Here is a 19,404-nt window from a genome sequence, read left to right on the forward strand (position 1 = left end):
ATGAAAACCTACCCCTAAGATGATGAATTGAGATTGTTATGTTTGCACAGATACTTTTACTCCTATTTTAATGTGACTTTCACTGCCTACAGTTCTTCTGTGCCAAGTAATTCTCCTCAGAGAATTGCACAGATTAGCTCTCAACCTCCTGTTTTCTTAAATGAATGTTTTTGCTGCCTGCAGACTGTTCTTGTAAAAGTTGACATGTTAGATCTATCTAATCAAAATGTTTGTTTAATGATATCCTTCAAGCTCCTTATCTTGAATTTCAATCAACACACCCATTCTTTCACTTCATAATGCATCTTAGCCTCAAAATTAACAAAATAACACTGCTCTTCTTAGGTATCCAATTACCCTGTAGGTATCCCAATTACAACCGCATTGCTAATTGTCAACCTCAGATCAGACAGTTATCAAAGAGAAAGTAAAATCAATCTCACTATCTTATCAAAGAACTTAATTTTCATTTTGCAAAGCAGTCTTCTTCTGTAATTTACATGACATCTTGATTTTGCTACCCAGATAAATGTCATTTCCCCACATTGCATGATAATTATGATTAAAAGTGAAAATGTTGAAAACATCATCATACAAGAATTGTAAGGTTCATGTGGTGTTCTCCTGCTGTTATAATGTTACATTTTCCTCTGTGAAAACTACATTTTGTTTTCTCCCTGCCTATCTGATGAAGAGAAATGAGTATGCTAGTTGACTGCTTCTTTCTTATCCTCTTTGGAGTACAACAGTTAAGGGATTCTCGTTATATTCTGAAGGGAAACAGGTGGGGGCAGTCAGGATGACAGCTTTGATATGATGTACAGCATGGAGACATTATTGGACGGTGAGACTGCACTATGGCTCAGTGCAAATCACTAACATCTCTTTTTTTTTTTTCCCTAAACTACTTCTGTGTTGTTTTTTTTTGTTGTTGTTGTTGTGGTTTATATTTTTTAATTTGTGACCTTACTTCCATGAGCTGGTGGGAATGCTGATGCACACCACTGGAATGCCTGCATGCATTTATAATTGCTTGGAAGGAACCTCTGGAAAAATCCTTTTTCTCTGAGGGTCCATTGTCGAGTTTTAGGTAGCTTAAATTCTTTTAAAATTCTTACTGGTATTCTCAATAGGATGTCATTCTCACGGTGGAGTGCAAAAAAAAAAAGTGTTTATGCTTGTTGGGCATGCAAGCCTGTTGTTAATTACATTAATGTTATATTATCAGTGCTGACTGAAAAGCCAGCTATGGAAGGTGTCCTGTGAAAATGCTATTGTCTGCTGAGGCCATATGGCAAAGATGGATGCCAATAAGCAATAATCTGTGTGTGCACGGGGGGGTGTCAATTTTCTTCCAACAGGCTCTGGTGTAGATGATCCTGTGGGAGAAGTGTCCATACAGATTGACTTGTACACCCATCCAGGAACTGGTGAACACAAGGTCACAGTGAAAGGTAGGACAAAGCATGTGTAGTGCTCAGGCTTTGTGATTGGACCAAGGCAAATTTCCAGTTGGAAGTCATTATATTTCTGTGCGAATTTGCGGGATGTGAATCCAAAATTGTTTTTCTGTTTCACATCAGGAACATGTAGAGGAACAGTAAATGAGCTTGTCCAGGCCAGTGAATGACATGGCAATGTACAGTCCTGTTGTTTATTGGCAACAATATATGAAGTAAACAAAAATCAGATGATGGCTCTCACCAGACCCCACAGTTTAGCTTGTGCTGCAGAGAACACAGCAGCATGACAGAGTGATGTTGCAAAATTGCTCAGTGTAAACCAAGAAATCTCAGAGCCAGGAAGAGTTCAGTGTCTCCTCTCCTCCATCCTGAAGGCCAAATTGATCCCCAAAGAGCTGCTCTGAAAATAACCAAAGCAATGATTCATCCCAGGCTTCCTCTTCCTCCTTTGTCTCCTTTGCTTGAATACAGCATATTTAACTACTTTAATTTCCTCTAAAGATATATATAAACAGCTCTTCAGGCCTCTCTTCTCATGGATAAATCTATACTGCAATGCAAAAGCTGACTTTTACAGCTATTTTCTATGCTTCAGTCTGTTTTCCTGCAATGACCTGAGAGAGGATGAGAATTAAAGAGCTAATAATTGTGGTTTCTGAAACCACCCACAGCTCATATGCTTTGTTTGTCTTACCTGCAGTCTCATTTTTCTTTTCAACAGACTTCAAAATCAGCATCCAAAATGCCTTTTTTTTCTCACTTCGCAGCTGATCTAGAATTAAGCACTAAACTGGCAGAGCTGCATGAATACTGTTTTTCTAGACTCTGCATATGGCAAGAGCAAAGTGATGTCCTAAGCATTAGATTCCCTTTACAGAACTTAAACAGGAGCAAAAAACAAACGAGAAAAATAACAGAAAAAAAAAAAAAACAACAACAAAAAAACTCATGTTTGTACTACAAAATAATCCCGCCCATAATGTGTCGGGAGGCTTGCGTGTTTTGGGTTGGACTTGGTCCTCTGAAACAAAGAACTGAAAGGACATCAGCGCGGAAAGGTGTCCAGAGCAATGGGAACAAATGAGCTTGTATTGTAAAGCAGGTTGTAACTCTCTTTTCCAGTTGTGGCAGCCAACGAACTGAAGTGGCAAACATCTGGCATGTTCCGTCCGTTCGTGGAAATCACCATGATTGGGCCCCATCAAAGTGACAAGAAGAGGAAGTTCACAACAAAGTCAAAGAGCAACAACTGGGCTCCCAAATACAATGAAACATTTCACTTGTAAGTGTGAAAAATAGCCTGAGGATCTGATCTGGCAAGTTTAGATGCAGAGGACGGTTATTTTTTTCCAGTGTCCACAAACAGTCTGCTCAGGACCCAAAGGAGTATTTGAACCAGCAGCTTGGCCCAGTGTTTGGTGTCTTGGCAGGAAAAGATAGATTATGGGAGTTTTTGCTGTGGGTGGGATGCTGATATTTGTTCTTTACAAGCAGTCTTCTGGCCACTTTCAGAAAAGCGTTGTGTGCTGTCAGCATATTTTACCATGCTACATTATTTTAATGAGCTTTGTATCTGTTGTTGATAAGAGTTAAGCTAAAAGTTCATTATGCATTTGGTTTTTTTTTCCTCTGTATGTGTTTCTTATCCCAACTTGACTTGTGGGACATGCTCTGTGAACTTGTGCATCTTTGTTTCCAAGGTTGCAGCCCTTGGATCTGGTAGCAGTTGCAGTCTTTCTCAATACTGAGTATTGATCTCTTATTTGGCTTTCATTATTACAAAGACATCTTCCTTCTTGGAAGGCTCAACAAAAGGAGCTACAAACTAGTCTTCACCCAGCTGTACAGTAAAAGTGAGTAAGTCTAGGGGGCCCTGCTTGAGCAGGGGAATTGGACCAGCTGATCTCCAGAGGTCCCTTCAACCCTCAACCATTCTGTGAGTCTCTGAGTAAGAGAAGAGGTGACCAGCAAAAAGACTAAATTTCTCAGGGGAGGGGGACCGGCCACATCATTTTTCTTTGATGTGGAAAAAGGCAGACTTCCTCTAAATGAAGAGATCTTTGTGCCTTTTTTCTTTGTCTTTTAGCTTTAGAAACATCAAAAAGGTTGGGGATGTATTTTCATTAGCTGCTGCTTTAATGGAAGGTTTTGAATCTTTAACAAAGACTTCATATAATTAAAATATTAATTACTGAAATGAAGCAATACTTAGCAGAAGCAGGAATGTTTAAAGTTGTCATAGTTGAAAATCTATTAGCATGGCTTTAATGTTCTCTGCTCTGTTCATTTCACAGTTTAGCACACACACGCATGCAAAGGCAAGTTGGAAAGGGTCGTTTCTTTTCTCTTTTTAAATAGCCAGCTTGTCTTTATCAACTGTGAAACAGCAAAAATGTGCATACACCGTATGTTTTACTTCTCCGTCTGGAGTTTTGTAGAACTCATCTAACACTCTACTCAGCTGCTGACACTTCTTGTTTGTTTGTTTGTTTTAAAGGTATTGATATATTCTGAGAAGCTATAAGTAAACTCATGTATGTTTTTCAGCATACTGGGGAATGAAGATGGCCCTGACGCTTACGAGCTCCAAGTTTGTGTGAAGGACTACTGCTTTGCTCGAGAGGATCGGGTACTGGGGATAGCAGTGATGCAGCTCAGAGACATAGTGGACAAAGGAAGCTGTGCTTGCTGGTGCCCTCTTGGGCGCAGGATTCACATGGATGAGACTGGACTTACTGTCCTGAGGATTCTCTCTCAAAGAACCAATGATGAGGTTGCAAGGGAATTTGTGAAGTTGAAATCTGAGTCCCGTTCCACAGAGGAAGGCACCTGAGCTCAGCTGTGTAATGTTCCCTTTTCTCTTCTGCCTTGTGCCAATATGTGCAAGTGTTCAACAATTCTCTTTTACTAATTACAAAAGGTTTTTCCATGTTGTCTTTGTCAGCTCTGATAGCGCACGTGTGCTGTACAGGAAACAATCCATCAATCTGATGTGAATTATTTATTTTTTAGTAGCTGGGTAAAACACCATAGAGAATGAGACAATCTCTTCTTATTTAAGATGCAAGTTTTGCTTTGTGTATATAAATTATTTTATATTGCAGGCTGGGTATGCTGGGTTTTGTTGATATGCAGCACTGTGATTTTATCCTCTGAAGCTGGCAGATGTTAAAAAGGCTCTACATAATCACACTATGAAACAAACCAACTGTATGGAAATTGGGAGAAGAAGAATGATTTGGGGTTTTGGCAAAGCATTGAATTTATGCACTGTGGAGCTGCCAAAAGATGTTCTTGTACAGAGATTACACCAGTGTCTCAATGTGACACCTCAGTGTCTGCTTAAAACAGCAGCAGCAAATTGCTCTGAAGATGTACCCCAAATAAATGTATGACCACAGATGTGCTGCTGTGAGCACAGGCATCACCAGTGAAACAAGTGCAGAGAGGCTTAAGATCTTACAGCAAAAAGCTGCTAAGACAACACACGAGGAGCAGACTGCAGCTGCCCTGCCATTGAATCTAGATGGTGTGTCTCGGAGAATATAAATCCCTGTGTGCTGCTGGGAATCCTGCATCACCATGGGGGTGCTGTAAGCTGCTGAACTCCACAAGTCACACTTTGACTACTGTGACCGACGTGGTAAGGAAGGGAACAACACCAGAGCCATGACAAATAATATGGCTGCTGTATTCTTTTTCCACTTCAATATTCTTTTGTTAGTTGTGTGTGTGTGGTTTTTTTTTAATAATTTAATACTTGCAATTTTCCTGTAGCATTTTGTTACCTTAAGTAGCTGAGACCATTCCTCACTATGAAACCAGACATGATGGCTTGTTTGGGAGAGAACAATACATTCTCCCTCTGCAAGCACTCACTCTCGAGTGCTGGTGAAGGGGCAGCAGGTCCATTTGGTTCTGATCTTGAAGCTGCTGTTGGCCATGCCACGGTTGATCCACATTGATTGTCATTAATCTGTGACCTAATGATACCATTGAAAATATTTTTGCACTATCTTGAAGAAGCATCCTGGTTTTGTTTTCTTGAAAAATGAAACACTTCTGATTATGGGGATGTCAGAATTTCTGACCAAAATTTCATAAACAGGAAGGTTCAGAGTAGTGATTGTAACTGAAGTATGTTTTTTTATTATTTTTTTCCTTGTTATGGGGCTTTTTGCTATTTCCAGCTGCCCTTGTTCTCTGGAAAGTGCAGCTGGAATGAGCCAGTCCTTGCCCGTAAAGTACTGTAAACTCTCAATAAATTCAAGGACTGCGTATTGAATGACTTTTTTTGTATTTTATTTTCTATTTTCTCTGACACTTGTACAGCTGTATGATATGACTACTGTATTTCATGGGCCTGCTCATAGAGTTCAGAGACTGCACATCTGCTTTGTTCTTGTCCATGGTGTATTTATAATAATGCTCTTCAAAACTTCACGCTATTTGTCATGATTTTGAATCGCTGTACGTGCCATTGTTACAAGAACTGTTAGTACAGTCTTTAATAAACTCTTTTAGCAGCATTTGGAGTTGTCTATTGAAGTGTAAATGTAATTGGATTTGCTAAATCATGTAGGTTAGAATCGCTACTGCATCTTTGCAAATTACTCTCATTTAGTGTGTAGTTTTTTCTTTAGTACTGCAGATGCCCAGCATGGGGTATGAGTCAGACAATTCCCTCTTTCTCCATGGTGGAGTGCCTCTGTCTTTGACATCTTTTCCTCAAGTTCTTGGCTTCTGATAGAGCACTGAGAAATCGCAGGAAAGCATAGAGAATAACTTACTTCCTTTTGTTTTCCTTTCTTGCCTTTAAGTCAAGTTTCCTTTGTACTCAGGTAGCCTCCTGACGGTGCTAAATGGAAAGACTCAGGCAGGCAGTACGGTATTTTACAGATAACACGTGAAGAAAAACAATGTATACCGAATTTGCTTCGTAGCTTTCAGTCTGATATGAGCATTAATACTGTGTAGATGATGTTGATGAGATGAAAGAATAAACCTTCTTGTTGTCAAGTAAATTACTCCCTCTCATTTTTTGGGGATGCTGCCTGTTTCAAGCAGACAAGCTCAGATAACTCAGAGATTCATATTTCAGATGATGCAGGCCTCAATTTTTGTGTTCTGAGGTATTTTCCTTGGGTAACACGCTTAGCAATGTGACTACATGTAACTCAGCTACCTAATGGTCCAGCATGTAGCTGTGTTTCTGTTTCTAGCTTCATCATGGGGGGAAGTTATTGAGTTTGATGGTATAGCACGTGACATGCTGTTTAAAGCACAGCTTCAAAGCCCTACTTCAATACAGTTAGATGGACACAAATTTCCAACTCATTGGTATGTTCACCAGTCACTGCTTCAGGGAGCACTGCCGTGGAGAGAAATCAATAGAGTTATTCAAAGGAAAAGCGCTACCTGTATCCAGGGGGAAGAGGCCTGAGCAGGGCAAGAGGTTTGGCTGGTTTTAGCAGAGCTGGGAATCAAGGCTCCTGAATATATCGCTTATCCACCAGTCCGGCACTTGTCCTGCAAACCAAGTTTGTGAACTTCTTAATCGCAGAGTCAGGTTCCGTAAGTCTTGCTTTTGTAACATGTTTGTCTGAGACTGCCCATCTTGGATCGTTTCTTGGATCTACGTTCATTCCTGACACTTTCAGACTTTGTTTCCTGCCTGAAAAATCATGCAGATTTGAGCTGCAACCACTCAGGCTTTTCTCTTGTACTCGTGGCAATAATAGGGTGTTGTGAACATGACTCTCTTGACTCTGTCTGAATTCTCCCCAAAATGACAGTTGGATGTAGACTATACATTGTGTGTAAAAAAATTACATATAATAAAAATATTAAATGGATACATGTAATGTATATAAATATACAGGATAATTATATTTACATAATATTCATATAACATTATGTAAATGTGTATATAAATTAAACAGTATGTTTATATAAAAAAAAAAAATTGCGGGTGTACCTGGGTTGGAAACATCGTGACAAAGATGATAAGCACGAGTAGTGGTAACTTGCCACAGATTGCAGCAGGAGTCCCTGGAGTGTCGCAATACTAACTTCAAAAGGCACAGGAGAGAGGTGAGAGATGAGCTGGATGCTGAGGGCACGTGGGTGAATTCTGCTGCTGGTCTGACTGTGCTTACCCTCGGGCTTTCTGCTGAATCTATAGAAACAGCAGTTTGATTTCAGACCAAGTCCATCTCGTGCAAATTGTGCCTCCAAGAGGGGTTACAAGCAGCTAGCCAGAGAAGAGTAAGAACAAGGGAAACCAATTATGCACTTTAAGGTGCTGGCAGCGTTTAGCTTGTGATGTTTCTGAGTCTGTGACTCCTCTTTAGTAAGTCCTAAGCTATCCTTTTCCTGTTCCCATCTTTTAAGTCCTGAAAAGGAGTTCCATGGATTTACAAGTTGTTTTGTGAAGACCTACCTTTTGTTTTGAAATGGTTCCAACTAATTTAATCTGATGCCCGCTATTCTTTTGTCCAAAAAGATGCTTCAGTGTTGGTCCTACCCACCTATACTGGGGCAACCTTACTGTGGATGTGTATCACACCCCACCCCCCTAGTCATTGCTTTTGGAGGCTGCAGTGTCCCAGTTTATTCATCTATCCCAAACCTCTGATAATCCTTGCTGCCCTTCTTTGAATCTTTTTCTGTTTACATGGGCCATTTCTGAGCTGTGAGGCTCAGGAACGTGAGGACCAGAACAGCATCCAGCATTCAAAATGCAGACCAGGTGCTCCAGAAGGAAGCATTTTGAAGGTAGCAGTTTGCTCCTAATCTTAAGCGCTATAAAGTCAGTAGTCCAAAAAAGCCTCCAGGCTGCCAGCAGAGGATCCTGGCAGGCTGCTGGGAGGAGCAGGGAGCAGACACACAGCCAGACATCCCAGGTGACAGGGACACATTTCATAGGAACCTGAATGGAAAGTTCAAGAGGTTGCTGCAGCTCGGTAAGTCAGAGCTAGAACAAACCTGAGAGAAAGGAGCCACCCTGCAGAGTTTCAGTGGATGGCAGAGAACTATTAAAAATGTTTTTATTCCCAGCCATTATTTGAAAAGATGAGATCATTTTCCATGAATAGAAAGAAAGCAAGCCTGGCTTTTGGATTTAACAGACTTTTTGATCTTCAGGGAAGTGCCTTGTAAAGCTGTGACCAATTCAGGACTGTGACACGCAGTCATAAAAATAGTTGGAGGTGTAACGTAGTAGGACTCAAAGGGATTGGTGCATGCTTGTGACACATGATGGGGATAGAATGGCCTTACAGGAAAGGACATTGTGTTTCTGGGTGAGTGATGTGAGAGTGGAGACCTACGGGCAGAGGTGGGGAAGGCATTTTATCAGTCTTCCTGGAAGAGATTAGCAAGTTGATGGATGAAGGCAAGGAGGTGGGAGGAGAATGGGAGGCTCTGGAGAGAAACTAGGACATACCAAGCACACTGTGGGCATTTCAGGGACAGCATTCGGTTTTCCAGTTCTGGGTAGCAGCAGGGAGGGAAGAGGCAACATAGTGGCACTGGAGGAAGTTAAGACTCTGGTTCCATACAAGTAACACCTGTGAACGTGTTCAGTACAGCTAATGAGGCTGGTGGTAGTCCCTAGTATTTGGTTGAACATACACTGAGGGCCTGAGCCCTTCCCCGGTGGTTGTGGCATAACCCCACAAAATCCTTTTTCAAACCAGGAATGGGGACAAGGATTCAGCTATGTCTGGAGGATCCTTCAGAACCTCAGTTCTCTGATATCTGGAAATCTTCACAGTTGCTGTCTTAGTGATTTAGGGGCGATCCAGAAATACTTGTTCTTGCACCACAGCGTGGTTTAGTGTAAGTTTCTTTCCTAGCTCCCGATGCTTTGATAACATAGCTTTTGTCTAGCTTAGCAGAGATGGCAAAGTTTCTGCTCATAAGAAGTGCTCTCCATTTTGCAGTCATCTGTGCATAATTTGTTTGCATCTGCTGTAATATACAGCCTTTCTAAGCATCACTTTTTTTCCCTAGCTTTAAAAACAACTCATTATCCCTCCCTGCCTTCATGGGCTTCTCATATTGCTCAGCCTGTTTCCTTTATGTCACATATGAGTTCTTTCACTAACTCCAGCCTCTCTGGAGTAAGACCTGCAAACAGGTCCCAAGACATTTCAGAATCAATGAAGCCAGCTTACAGAAATGCACACCTTTGGCAGGTTAGAGCTAGGAAATCATATATCAGAGAAAAGGTCAAGTCAGATCTGCGTGTTCTACTTTTGTCAAACCCACGTTGCCTTTTGTCTCACTTCCCGTATTGCCTTTTTTATTCTTTCCTTCAAGACTTTTCCTAAAGCACTGTGCATTTGTTCAGATCAACTTACGAAGCTGGAAGTCGCTTGAACTGTTTCCCCACTAAGATGCACTATACACTTTACGTGTTATTCTCCCACACAGAACCTCCACCTTCACTGATGAAAAGACCCTGGAGGCTGTCAGACCTCCAGTTCCACATTTTGGTGTTCTCAGAAGAATCTCCTGGAAATGATGCATCCAGAAGAACTGGAGGTGCTTAAACCCTCTTGAGCTTTTGACTACCATAACGCAGTATTTTCTATTTCCTTGCTCTGTTTCAGGCAGTTTCTTTCTGATGGGCAGTCCCTCTGAGGCCAAGTTCTTCTTTTGTGGGATTTTTTTTTCATCTGACTGTTCTTGACCTTCCCCTTCCTGAAAAAGAGCATGTGACAGAAGGGACTACAGGGTTCATTTGCAGCCTGTCCCTCAGTCAACCAAGACCACGAAACAGGCCTTTAGACTCAGAAGAGGAACAGGAACATCCACGCTGCTCCCCCTTGGACCAGAACAACACAGGGATCCTCCATCAACCTCAAAATCTCAAGGAACCAAAGTGAAGCTACAAGGAGAGAGCAAGACAGAGCCACAGCACCACAACCACCTTAGCAAGTTCCTCACTCCTAAATGTGTCCAAGTCAGATATGAGCAGTGCCTAATCCCAGGCCGTGGTATCAGTCTGACCTGGGGAAGTCCATGCCATCCATCCTGCCTGTCACTGAGCAAAGGCAAGGTCGTGAGACACTGGAGATGACTCCTTAGCACCCTTTGTGCATTGCAGAATACACTGAATGAAAAGGAAAAACCAGAGGACTTTTGCATCCAGAAGGAAGAATGATTGTTTCTGGCAGCCTATAGATGACAAGCAGAAGTCTGGAAGCATAGCATTATTTATTTTAGTACAATACAACACAATGTGATAATTAATGTAAACATATTGACATTTCAAGGGCTATCAGATAAGATTCAGAATACTCAGAGACCCAAGCTTTTATCTGGAGATGCTCATCTCACCCTCGAGCACTCGGGGTGATGGCAGCCCTGCAGCGCTCCGTACAAACTGTCAAAGACTTCTTCCAGCCCAGTAATGATTTCCCTTTGAGACCAAAGCTCCAGCTTCAATTTCTGCCATGAAAAAGTACATAGCACCTCTTCCTTCCTCTGTTATCTCAATCTCCGTGCCTCAAAGAACCTTTATAGTTTCTCTGCTCCCTTGGCAAGATTAGTTCAGATGGAATTTAACCAGTTCTTATTGATAATCTACTCGATTTTAAATACCTGTGTAGTGTTTTTTTTTCTTTTTTCTTTTTTTTTTTCCATAAATTTAAACCCTTACAAACCATTATTTTTCCCTGCATTTATGGTTTAAATAACTATTCTGTGGGCTTATAGTGCTTCCTTGATTTGCTCTTTTTAGCGTTTTCACTGCTTATTGGAAGCAAACCCAGAATAACACCTCCTTTTATCATCATCGTGATTTTGTGGTGACAAAAATCTCTCAGTTGTTGCATCTGGTAATGTCATTATTAATAGCAGCTGTTCATCAGTCGCTGAGCTGCTGGTCTCCTGTAATGACAACTGTCAGCCAAAAAGATTTCCATCTATTGGCTGTAATTCAGATAAGTGAGAATATCAACCCTGTGCACCAACCTAAGGGGATGTACATTTGAATAAATTTTGTAAACAAAGCAGCAGTCGCAGTGGCCACTGTGCATCCTTCTTTTTCCTGAGATGCTCTTGCCTAAGACCCATTTTGTTATACTGTGGTGTTTATCAAGCCTACCAAAGTAAGCCTTTTCTGTCTGCATCTTCAGAAGCAGAAGAAATTTGTTTGCTAAGATTTACCTCCCTCCTAGTCACTGCTAGAGACTCGCAGAGGCGTATCACAGTGGTAGCTGCAAGAGGTGATGAAGTCAGAAAGCTGCCTTTAATTTAAGTTGCTGCTAAACATGGTCAGTTTATCCTGCTCTCAAGCACGGCATTTTGTCAGGCTGCAGAGCCTTATTTGGAATTATTTTCATGTTCCTGCCTGGAGTCAAGCCTAGGTCAGGTCATCTGTTTCATTAGAGGAGGAAGTTTCAGAGGATGACCATCATGGATGCAATAAACACGCACAATGGTGACCGAGGTTTTTTCAAAGCTTGGCAGCAACAGCAGCATATTCCCTTGTGGCGTGGGGGGAGCAAGATTGAAGAAAGAAACTGTTTCAGGAACATTAGGTTTTTAAACCTAAAACAGTTTTAAACTTATTTTTTTAACCTAAAACAATTTAAAAACAAACAAAAAAACAAAAACAAAAAAACACCACACCCTCACACATAGATGCCCTCACACCACCTCCCTCACATGAGCATTTTTTTTCTTACCCCTTTTCACCCCCATTGGAAGAAGCAAAACCTTCATCTGCAGAAGCCTGAGACCACAGTTGGTGCTGGATGTGAAACTATTGTACAAGAGCTGTAGAAGCCACTCCATGTGCTTCCTCCAAACTACTTTTTTTTTCTTCTTCTTCTTCTTTTTTTCTTTTTGAGCTGACCATAACACTGCATGAGCAATCCCTCTGTGTTTTTCTGCAGGGGGAGCTTGTAGTTCAGTCTAGAAACTGGAATGAGGAAAAACAGCTGGAGAATGTCTAGTTCATTTAGCTGGAGTCCAGACTAACAAAACCCTTGCCATTACTCCCTGAATGAACCGAGTACAAAGGCTTCAGTCACCTGGTTAGTGCTGCAACCTATGAAATTAATTCTCCAAAAATGACAAGTTTAGTAGGAAAAGAAAGTAAAAGCTCTGTTGGGGGAAGTTTTGCTTTACAGATCTGTAGGACATTGACTTTGACAGTGACATTCCTTTCCTTGCCTTGCCTTGCCTTGCCTTGCCTTGCCTTCCCTTACTTCCTTTCCCTTCCCTTCCCTTCCCTTCCCTTCCCTTCCTGTTTTTTTTTTTTTTTCTTTTTCTTTTCTTATCTGGGAGCAGTCCTGAAAAATGAGAAATGTAAAAAATCTTTCACACCCCCGGGATGATCTAGCAAACCTCTTTCACTTATAAGCTCAAGTGTTAAACACCTTTTCAATGTTTCTGTGATGTCACATCAGCAGAAACACAGATCTCCATGCTCGTAAGGCATGCTTCCCAAAAGTCTCCTGATAACTGTCATTGTGGCACTCAGTGACCACCCCTTCCTCTTAATCCATTTCCAGCCTTTCCACAATAAAAAAGACACCTCAATAGCCAATAAACCACCCTTAAAATCCTTAGTTGTAGTGATGCCAGCAAATGCCCTTTTTCACTAAAAATAGCATCAAACAAGATGAAGGCTGAGGAACTTTGGGTGGGAGGAATCTTTCTTCTTCTCTGTCCTTGAAAAGTCATTTACTGTTTTTCTCTTGCATTTCATAACTTACCACTCCTTGTCCGGGCAGTCAAGGCGAGTTGCGCCTCTGTTCATGTTGAATCTTTCATTTCTGCTTTTGAGAAAGTCTTTAGGCTTTGCCTGTGCTACCTGGAGTAGCTGTAGCAGTCGGAGAAAAAGAGTAGGGGGATGAGAGGAATGTGGCTTGAGAATATCCCACTTGAAATTTTCTCTGAGTGATGTGGGCTGGTGAGATGGGAGAGAAAGAAACGTGTTTTGCTTCTTGACAGTTCTCGTGTTCAGTCTCTAGTGCCTGTCTGGGGCCATGCCCAAACCAGTGTAGCTCTCATCTGTTCTGGAAAACACCATTCTCCCAATATGATGTAAACTAAGTGCCAATGCTGTAGCCAATTTTGTACATACTGCAGGTTTCATCTGAGTCACGCAATTTGGTTTCAAAAGATTGACAGAAGAACATGATTCAGCGGAAAACATCACGAGCATCTGTTTAAAAAGCAATTCTCTCAAGCAATGAAATGCCATCTACTTCAGTGGCAGAGGATTCATAGTTTGCAAGCCCACCATCTGCCCTATTTGCTACAGACTGTTACAGATTTTCCTGTACTTCACCAAAGCAATAATGACTGCAATATGCTTAACATCTCTAGCGTTAGAGCCAGGGAAGAGCCAGTAGGTCGGTCACTTGGTCTCACCTACTGCATTGCACAGGCCATAGTGCATCACCCAGTAAACTCTGCTTTGGGTTCAATAGCATTGGAGATGTCTGTTGCCTCCCCCAGAGAAATATGCCCTTTCTTTCTGGTAAAACACTAAAAAAAAGGAGAGCAACCTTTTTTTTTTTTGCTCTATTGGTTAACAGTTTGGACATTTTCAGCTTTCTGATGTCAGCTTGGTGGGTTTGAGGCTTCCAGCCCCTGGTTCTTACTTAAATGCAGACTAATGACAGGAGGTACAGTGGTCACAGCAGAAGCTGAGAGATTTGACTGGGTTGTCTAGCTCTAGATTTACCAGAAAAATATTAGTTGCTGCAATGAACCCACACGGACCCAGACAGTCATCTTGGAATTGGGTCCAAAACCAAAGAAGGAAGAAATGCCAGATTCACAAACCATCACCAATTCCTGTGCTTCCTTGTTTCAGGACTCTCCTGGAAGGACCAGGCAGAGTTCTCCCCTCTCCATCCCACTGAACAGCTGCTTAGAGATAAGCTAAACCAAAATGTATCTGTTTCCTTCTCCCACCTTTCCTGTGAAGAACCAGAGATGGATTAACAATTAATAGTCCACCCTCCATGGGCTGTGGGTAGCACAAAGTTTCCCTTTTAAATGTCTGTTTGCTACAGCTTTCTCAAATACACAAGATTATTCTTTTTGCTGAAACAGCCTTGCCTGTTGGAGTCTCAATCAATCCTGTTACCTGTTTGTGGTAAGTAATGGGCCATCCCTCTGAAGACAGAGATATTTTCATCTCTTAAAGGTAAGGGACCTTACCACCTTCTCTTTCATACCCAGCTAGTTCCTCATATCATCTAATTGGAGTATAGCACAATCCTATAAATATATTTCCCCCTACTAAACATAGTACCTCTGAATCTTCAGGGATTTCTTTCCCTGTTACTAACGTAGTAAATAATGAAGAAAATGCATTATCTAGTTCCAGAACATTAAAAAAAAAAAAAAAAAAAAAACAAGTTTACCTCTGCAGCAGAAACAATGCTGGAGGACTTGTGTAGCATTTTTGGTGAGCTTGCTTAGCCAGAATACAGGGTCTGGTTCTGCAGCCCCCTCGTGCTTTTCACATGAGTGAAGCAGGAGTGAAGCAACTCTGTAATGGACTGTTTAGCAGAACTGAATGTTGTAAAATTCTGACATAAAGTATTTAGTGAGGACAAAATTTTCTTGTCAAACAGCGTGGGAGCAATCCTCCTTTTATCTACAACGCAGCAGCATGAGCAGATTTCCCACGTGCTTGCTATACCAACACGCCTGGGTTCTGGTCTGCGTGTGGGACCTTAGCCAGGAGAAATGCGTTCTTTGCCACTTGTGTAAGTGCTTACCTCTGTTACGGGCCCTACTTTGGGCAGAGTGATGCTGTGCAATTGGCTGCCGTGCAGAAATACAAGGATGAGATTCTGCAAGCGTAGCTCTGCTGGCCCAGAGCCACCCCAGCCAACCGCAGGGCTCTCTGTGCCAGGTTAATCGTATTATTTTTGTTAGGAGCTGGGTCTGGCACAGCTACTGCTCAAATACAGCACAAAGAATTCTTTATAGAGGCCTTGGAACAAAGGCTCGTGAGACATGACAAAAATCAGGAGAAATGATCATCTGGGAAAAAAGCCTCCGGTCCCTTTTCAGCTCGAGGACAACTGGCAGGTGAGCCACAGAGCTGTACCAGTCAGGTATTATCCATGCTGAATGCTGTTTCCTGTTAAGTTCCAAACTAAATGTATTTTACAGAGAAGATTTTAATGGAAAATATCTTAAACAGGATGGTGGAGCCTTACCGCATATAGCAGGTTATTGTTAAAACAGCATTAACATTGGAAAGCAACCCAGACTGGTTAATTTTCATGCTATGGGGCAAGCTGACTTTCCTGCCTCTTCAGGAAAGCAGCGGTGGTGTGGGCTGTGCAGGCACAGCACGTATCCCCGTGTTGATTCTTAGGCATTAAATCAACCACTCGGACTGAAGGCATAACTGGAAGCACAGCTCTGTCCATGTGGCAGTCCGGCTGTCCTGGGTGCGTGGTGGCACCCACAAAGGGCTTCGTCATCCTCCTGTTGCCCAGACCGTGCCTTGGTCTAAGTGGACACCTGGAGCATCCCCACGGAGAAACAGCGTTTAGTCAAGTTTCCTCCCAGTAGGAGTCACGGCATGACACCTGGTGGGGAGAGATTATGTATTAGGCAAGACCCAGCAGGGCAGGGATTGGAGCGCAGCCGTGGTTTATGCTGGAGATTTGGAAACGCTCCCAAGTGCCCAGTTTTGGTGTCTGTCACCTTGTGAAGTGGACACGGCAGTTACATGTGGATGGTGTGTGTGGGGGAAGTACAAACCCTCAAAATATTGTGTATGGCCAAGGGCTGGTGACAGCAAGCAAAGTCCCTCCGTTAGGGCACGGTGGGCACAAACCGTCCCCTGCGTCACACCAGCCTGCTCCTGCTGCGGGGGGGCTGCAGGTGGGGCTGGGACAGGAGGAGGCTGCTGCCCTGGCTTGTCTTTGGCGCTGCAAAGAAAACCAAAGCCTTTTCTGAGTGTATTTCCCTCCCTGGATATGGTTCAGAGAAGTTCAGTGTGGGGCCTGTCCTGAGAAACATCGCAGGTGCCACGGCTGACGGCGTCCAGAGGCAGCGGAGAGGGAAAATGGAGTGGTACAGGGAAAACGGCTCCCCTCTTTCCTTTGAAGTGACGCAGTGCTAAAGCCAGCCCTCTTGGAAAGCGAAGTAACTCTCTGGGTTGTGAATTCACACGTGCTGAGGCTCTTTCAGAAATCATTTCCAACTTCTGTTAGCGGAGAGTTGCAAGAGATCAAAGCCTTAGGTAAGTAGGGCACCTATTAAGTCGAGCCTTTATCTTTTATTGAGAGGAGATGGGAGAGAGCAGGAAGCTTGATTTTGCAAAACTAAACCAAAGGTTTATTTTGGTAGCTAGGGGATATCACAGGAGTCGTCACATTGGTTTTGAATTTGCATCTTTCAACAGCGTCCCCGGCGTGCAAGGAACATACTCAGGAACACCAAAAACCTGTAGGGAAATGAGGAAACAATGCTAACAAAATATTCTTTTAAATTTTTTTAACTCACTCTACTGTGTATTTAAACTGTCCTTGGGTGTGTCATTGTTAAAATTATTCCTCCTTTTCTTATTTGTCAGATGCCTCTTTTCAAAAACCTAAATATTGTTGCTGAGGAGAACAGAGGCTTTCAGGTATGTCTGTGACATTGGCTTAACTCATAGTGTCCCCAGAGAAGAGGGGAAACTATTCAGCTGCTCAGAAAAACAAGGGAATGTGTGAAAAATCCCAAAAAAACATAATTCCTGCTTAATTTGCCCTCTCAAAACCTCTTTCAGAATCTCGGCAGCCTCAGTACAAAGGCCCCTGTAGTATCACTGGCAGTAACCAAGAGCCTAAACCTTTATGAAACAACCAGCAACCAGTAGGTTTCTGGAAGTCCTTTGCCAAAATTTCTCCTCTGCTAGCATGGATGTCACTGTGTGTGAGCCTGTTCTCATCAGCAAAACCCCTTCAAGGTGGAGCTGACCCCTTGAGAGCGAGGGAGTCAGATCTGTGCACCTCTTACCCTTCCTGAGCAGCCTCCATGCTCTCACATTCCTGCCATCCCCAGAATTACACCAGAGCTGTACATTTTGGGGGATAAGAATTTTCATCGCTTATGCACTACGTTGCTTTTAATTAACCCTATTGTAATTGATGTGACATTAGAGTATTTTTTAACATTTTAAAGCTCTAATTCAGGATGGACAATGCTAGACAGAAGTCAGCGATCACTTATAATAATGTTTTAAATGTTTCTAGTTGTAGGAGTGCCTGTGTATTTAAGTTTAATGCACATTTTGTGATCTTTTACTTGCTTCCACAAAGCTAGGTGCTTGGGGTGAAAGTCCAATTTATTATCCTGTTGTAAGTTCAAAGTCCTGTAACGTTAGTGATTTTAAGTATCGATCGTGTTAATGATGGCAATTTCAGTCACAGGAAAAGTGAAGGTGAACCTGATCATAAAGCTTGCACAAGCCTTGGCACACCTCTAATGATATGACCTGAGCTTCACCCCTATTGAGAACAGGGCTTTTTTCTGTTACTATTCCTTAGCTGATATTTTATAAATATGTCTCTCTTGCCTTTTAATGTTCTTTTCTTGTAATGTTCTCTACTTTTTACTGCTAATAGGATAGTTCAGAGCACTGGAAGGTTTCTCTGTGGGTACTTAGCCATGATCGAAACTTCCCATTTCTCCAGAAGGCTCAGGAATTATCACTTTGAAGGTCTCGTCATTGGTATTCTAACAAATTGCTGGGAAACTGAGATTTTTCGCAACAGCCAAAGGGAAGTAGGCGCATAAATCTTCCTGAAATTCACTGGAAGGTGACAACCACACTATTGCAAAAGTGAAAATGGAAGCTATGGTCAGAAGCTCTCATGACAGCAGTGGGCTGTAACGATTACATGGACATGTGCTTCTTTTAGACTCAGATTGTGACACTTTCTTTAATTGCGTGTCTTATTCTTATTTTTGATCGTGGTGCAAGCACCAGGGAGTCTGTTTGTACAACAAACATCTGACACATGCCTTAGAACAAATCAAGCCGGAATTAACAATGCCGGAGAGGCCTCCCTGAATCCTAATCAGGAACAATAGCTGCATTTCTACAGAGCTCTCCCTCCCTGGGGTCTTGTGCTACTCCTTCATATGTTTTGGAGTGAAGGGCTGTTTATAGCCTCATTAGAGAGTGTTTAGCATTAAATGTCAGGAAGCATCTGCTGGCACATTTCTTTGTAGGAGACTTTCAAATTCTGCGAGTGAGTTTGGGTAGCTGTCTTGAATATACATGGGAGTTCCCTCCAGAGACTTGGATCATGTCTTTGAAGACAAGTTAAAGCTGCCTTGTTGCAACTACACTTCACAAAATTGGGTTTCCAGTAAACAGTCAAGCTGAATATTCAACAGCAAAAGTTCCCATCTTCCCTCATTTCTGTAACATCCACCCTCTGGCCCATATTTTAGGCACTCACGGGTGACTTTTTAGCTGATATTATTGCCATATGGCTTCAAACATGGCCTCTACATGCTTCCAAGAGACACAGGCTGCAGCCATAAAAGTGGCTAACTAAGAAGTTGACCTCACCTAGACCCTTGCATTCACTATCCCATGGGTTGTGCCAACACAAGTCTTTGTGCGACCAAGTTTTGAACTCAGCTGCTGAAAAGCTCTGTTGTCACTGTTTGTATTGTGCTGACATTGTCTTAATGCCTGCGGCAGGGAGGCAGATAAGGCAAACAACCCGACTGAAAATGCAAACATGTACTTTTTTTTCCTTTTTTTTTTTTTTCTTTCCTCTAAATCAGCTCCCAGTCTGAGGATGTGGACAAACGGGAGCTTCTGGAGGTGGTTTTCGTGTCAAAGGCAACGTCTCATGAAACTGCGCTAGTGGTTTGTGGCATAACCACATTGTTAGCAGGGAGATTTGTACCCAACAGCTCTGAACTAAGGCGTCCT

At 42.3% G+C, this 19,404-nt stretch overlaps 2 protein-coding genes and 1 long non-coding RNA gene across 8 annotated transcripts in view; 2 read left to right on the plus strand and 1 right to left on the minus strand.

Moving 5' to 3' along the window:
• The window catches only part of UNC13B (unc-13 homolog B), a 212,801-nt gene extending 206,314 nt beyond the window's left edge, over window positions 1–6,487 (plus strand). For all 6 annotated transcript variants that reach the window (XM_080573395.1, XM_080573397.1, XM_080573396.1 and 3 more), the window contains 3 exons: window positions 1,362–1,454; window positions 2,586–2,745; window positions 4,011–6,487. In XM_080573395.1, coding sequence (XP_080429521.1) covers window positions 1,362–1,454; window positions 2,586–2,745; window positions 4,011–4,296 — 539 coding nt within the window. In that variant the 3' untranslated portion in view covers window positions 4,297–6,487. The remainder of the gene's footprint in view (window positions 1–1,361; window positions 1,455–2,585; window positions 2,746–4,010) is intronic.
• LOC308185404 lies at window positions 5,144–12,988 on the minus strand. Its single transcript, XR_013943347.1, has 2 exons — window positions 12,164–12,988; window positions 5,144–6,992 (listed from the first exon to the last, which is right to left on the minus strand). It is a non-coding gene; the product is annotated as an uncharacterized lncRNA (long non-coding RNA).
• A 3,608-nt stretch (window positions 12,989–16,596) lies between these two features.
• LOC308185398 (phospholipid-transporting ATPase ID-like) overlaps window positions 16,597–19,404 on the plus strand; it is an 87,388-nt gene continuing 84,580 nt past the window's right edge. The window contains exon 1 of the mRNA XM_080573410.1: window positions 16,597–16,707. The gene's annotated coding sequence lies outside the window, so the exon portion shown is untranslated. The remainder of the gene's footprint in view (window positions 16,708–19,404) is intronic.

Source organism: Anser brachyrhynchus (assembly GCF_964034855.1).
Source record: "Anser brachyrhynchus genome assembly, chromosome: Z".
Lineage (NCBI taxonomy): Eukaryota > Metazoa > Chordata > Aves > Anseriformes > Anatidae > Anser > Anser brachyrhynchus.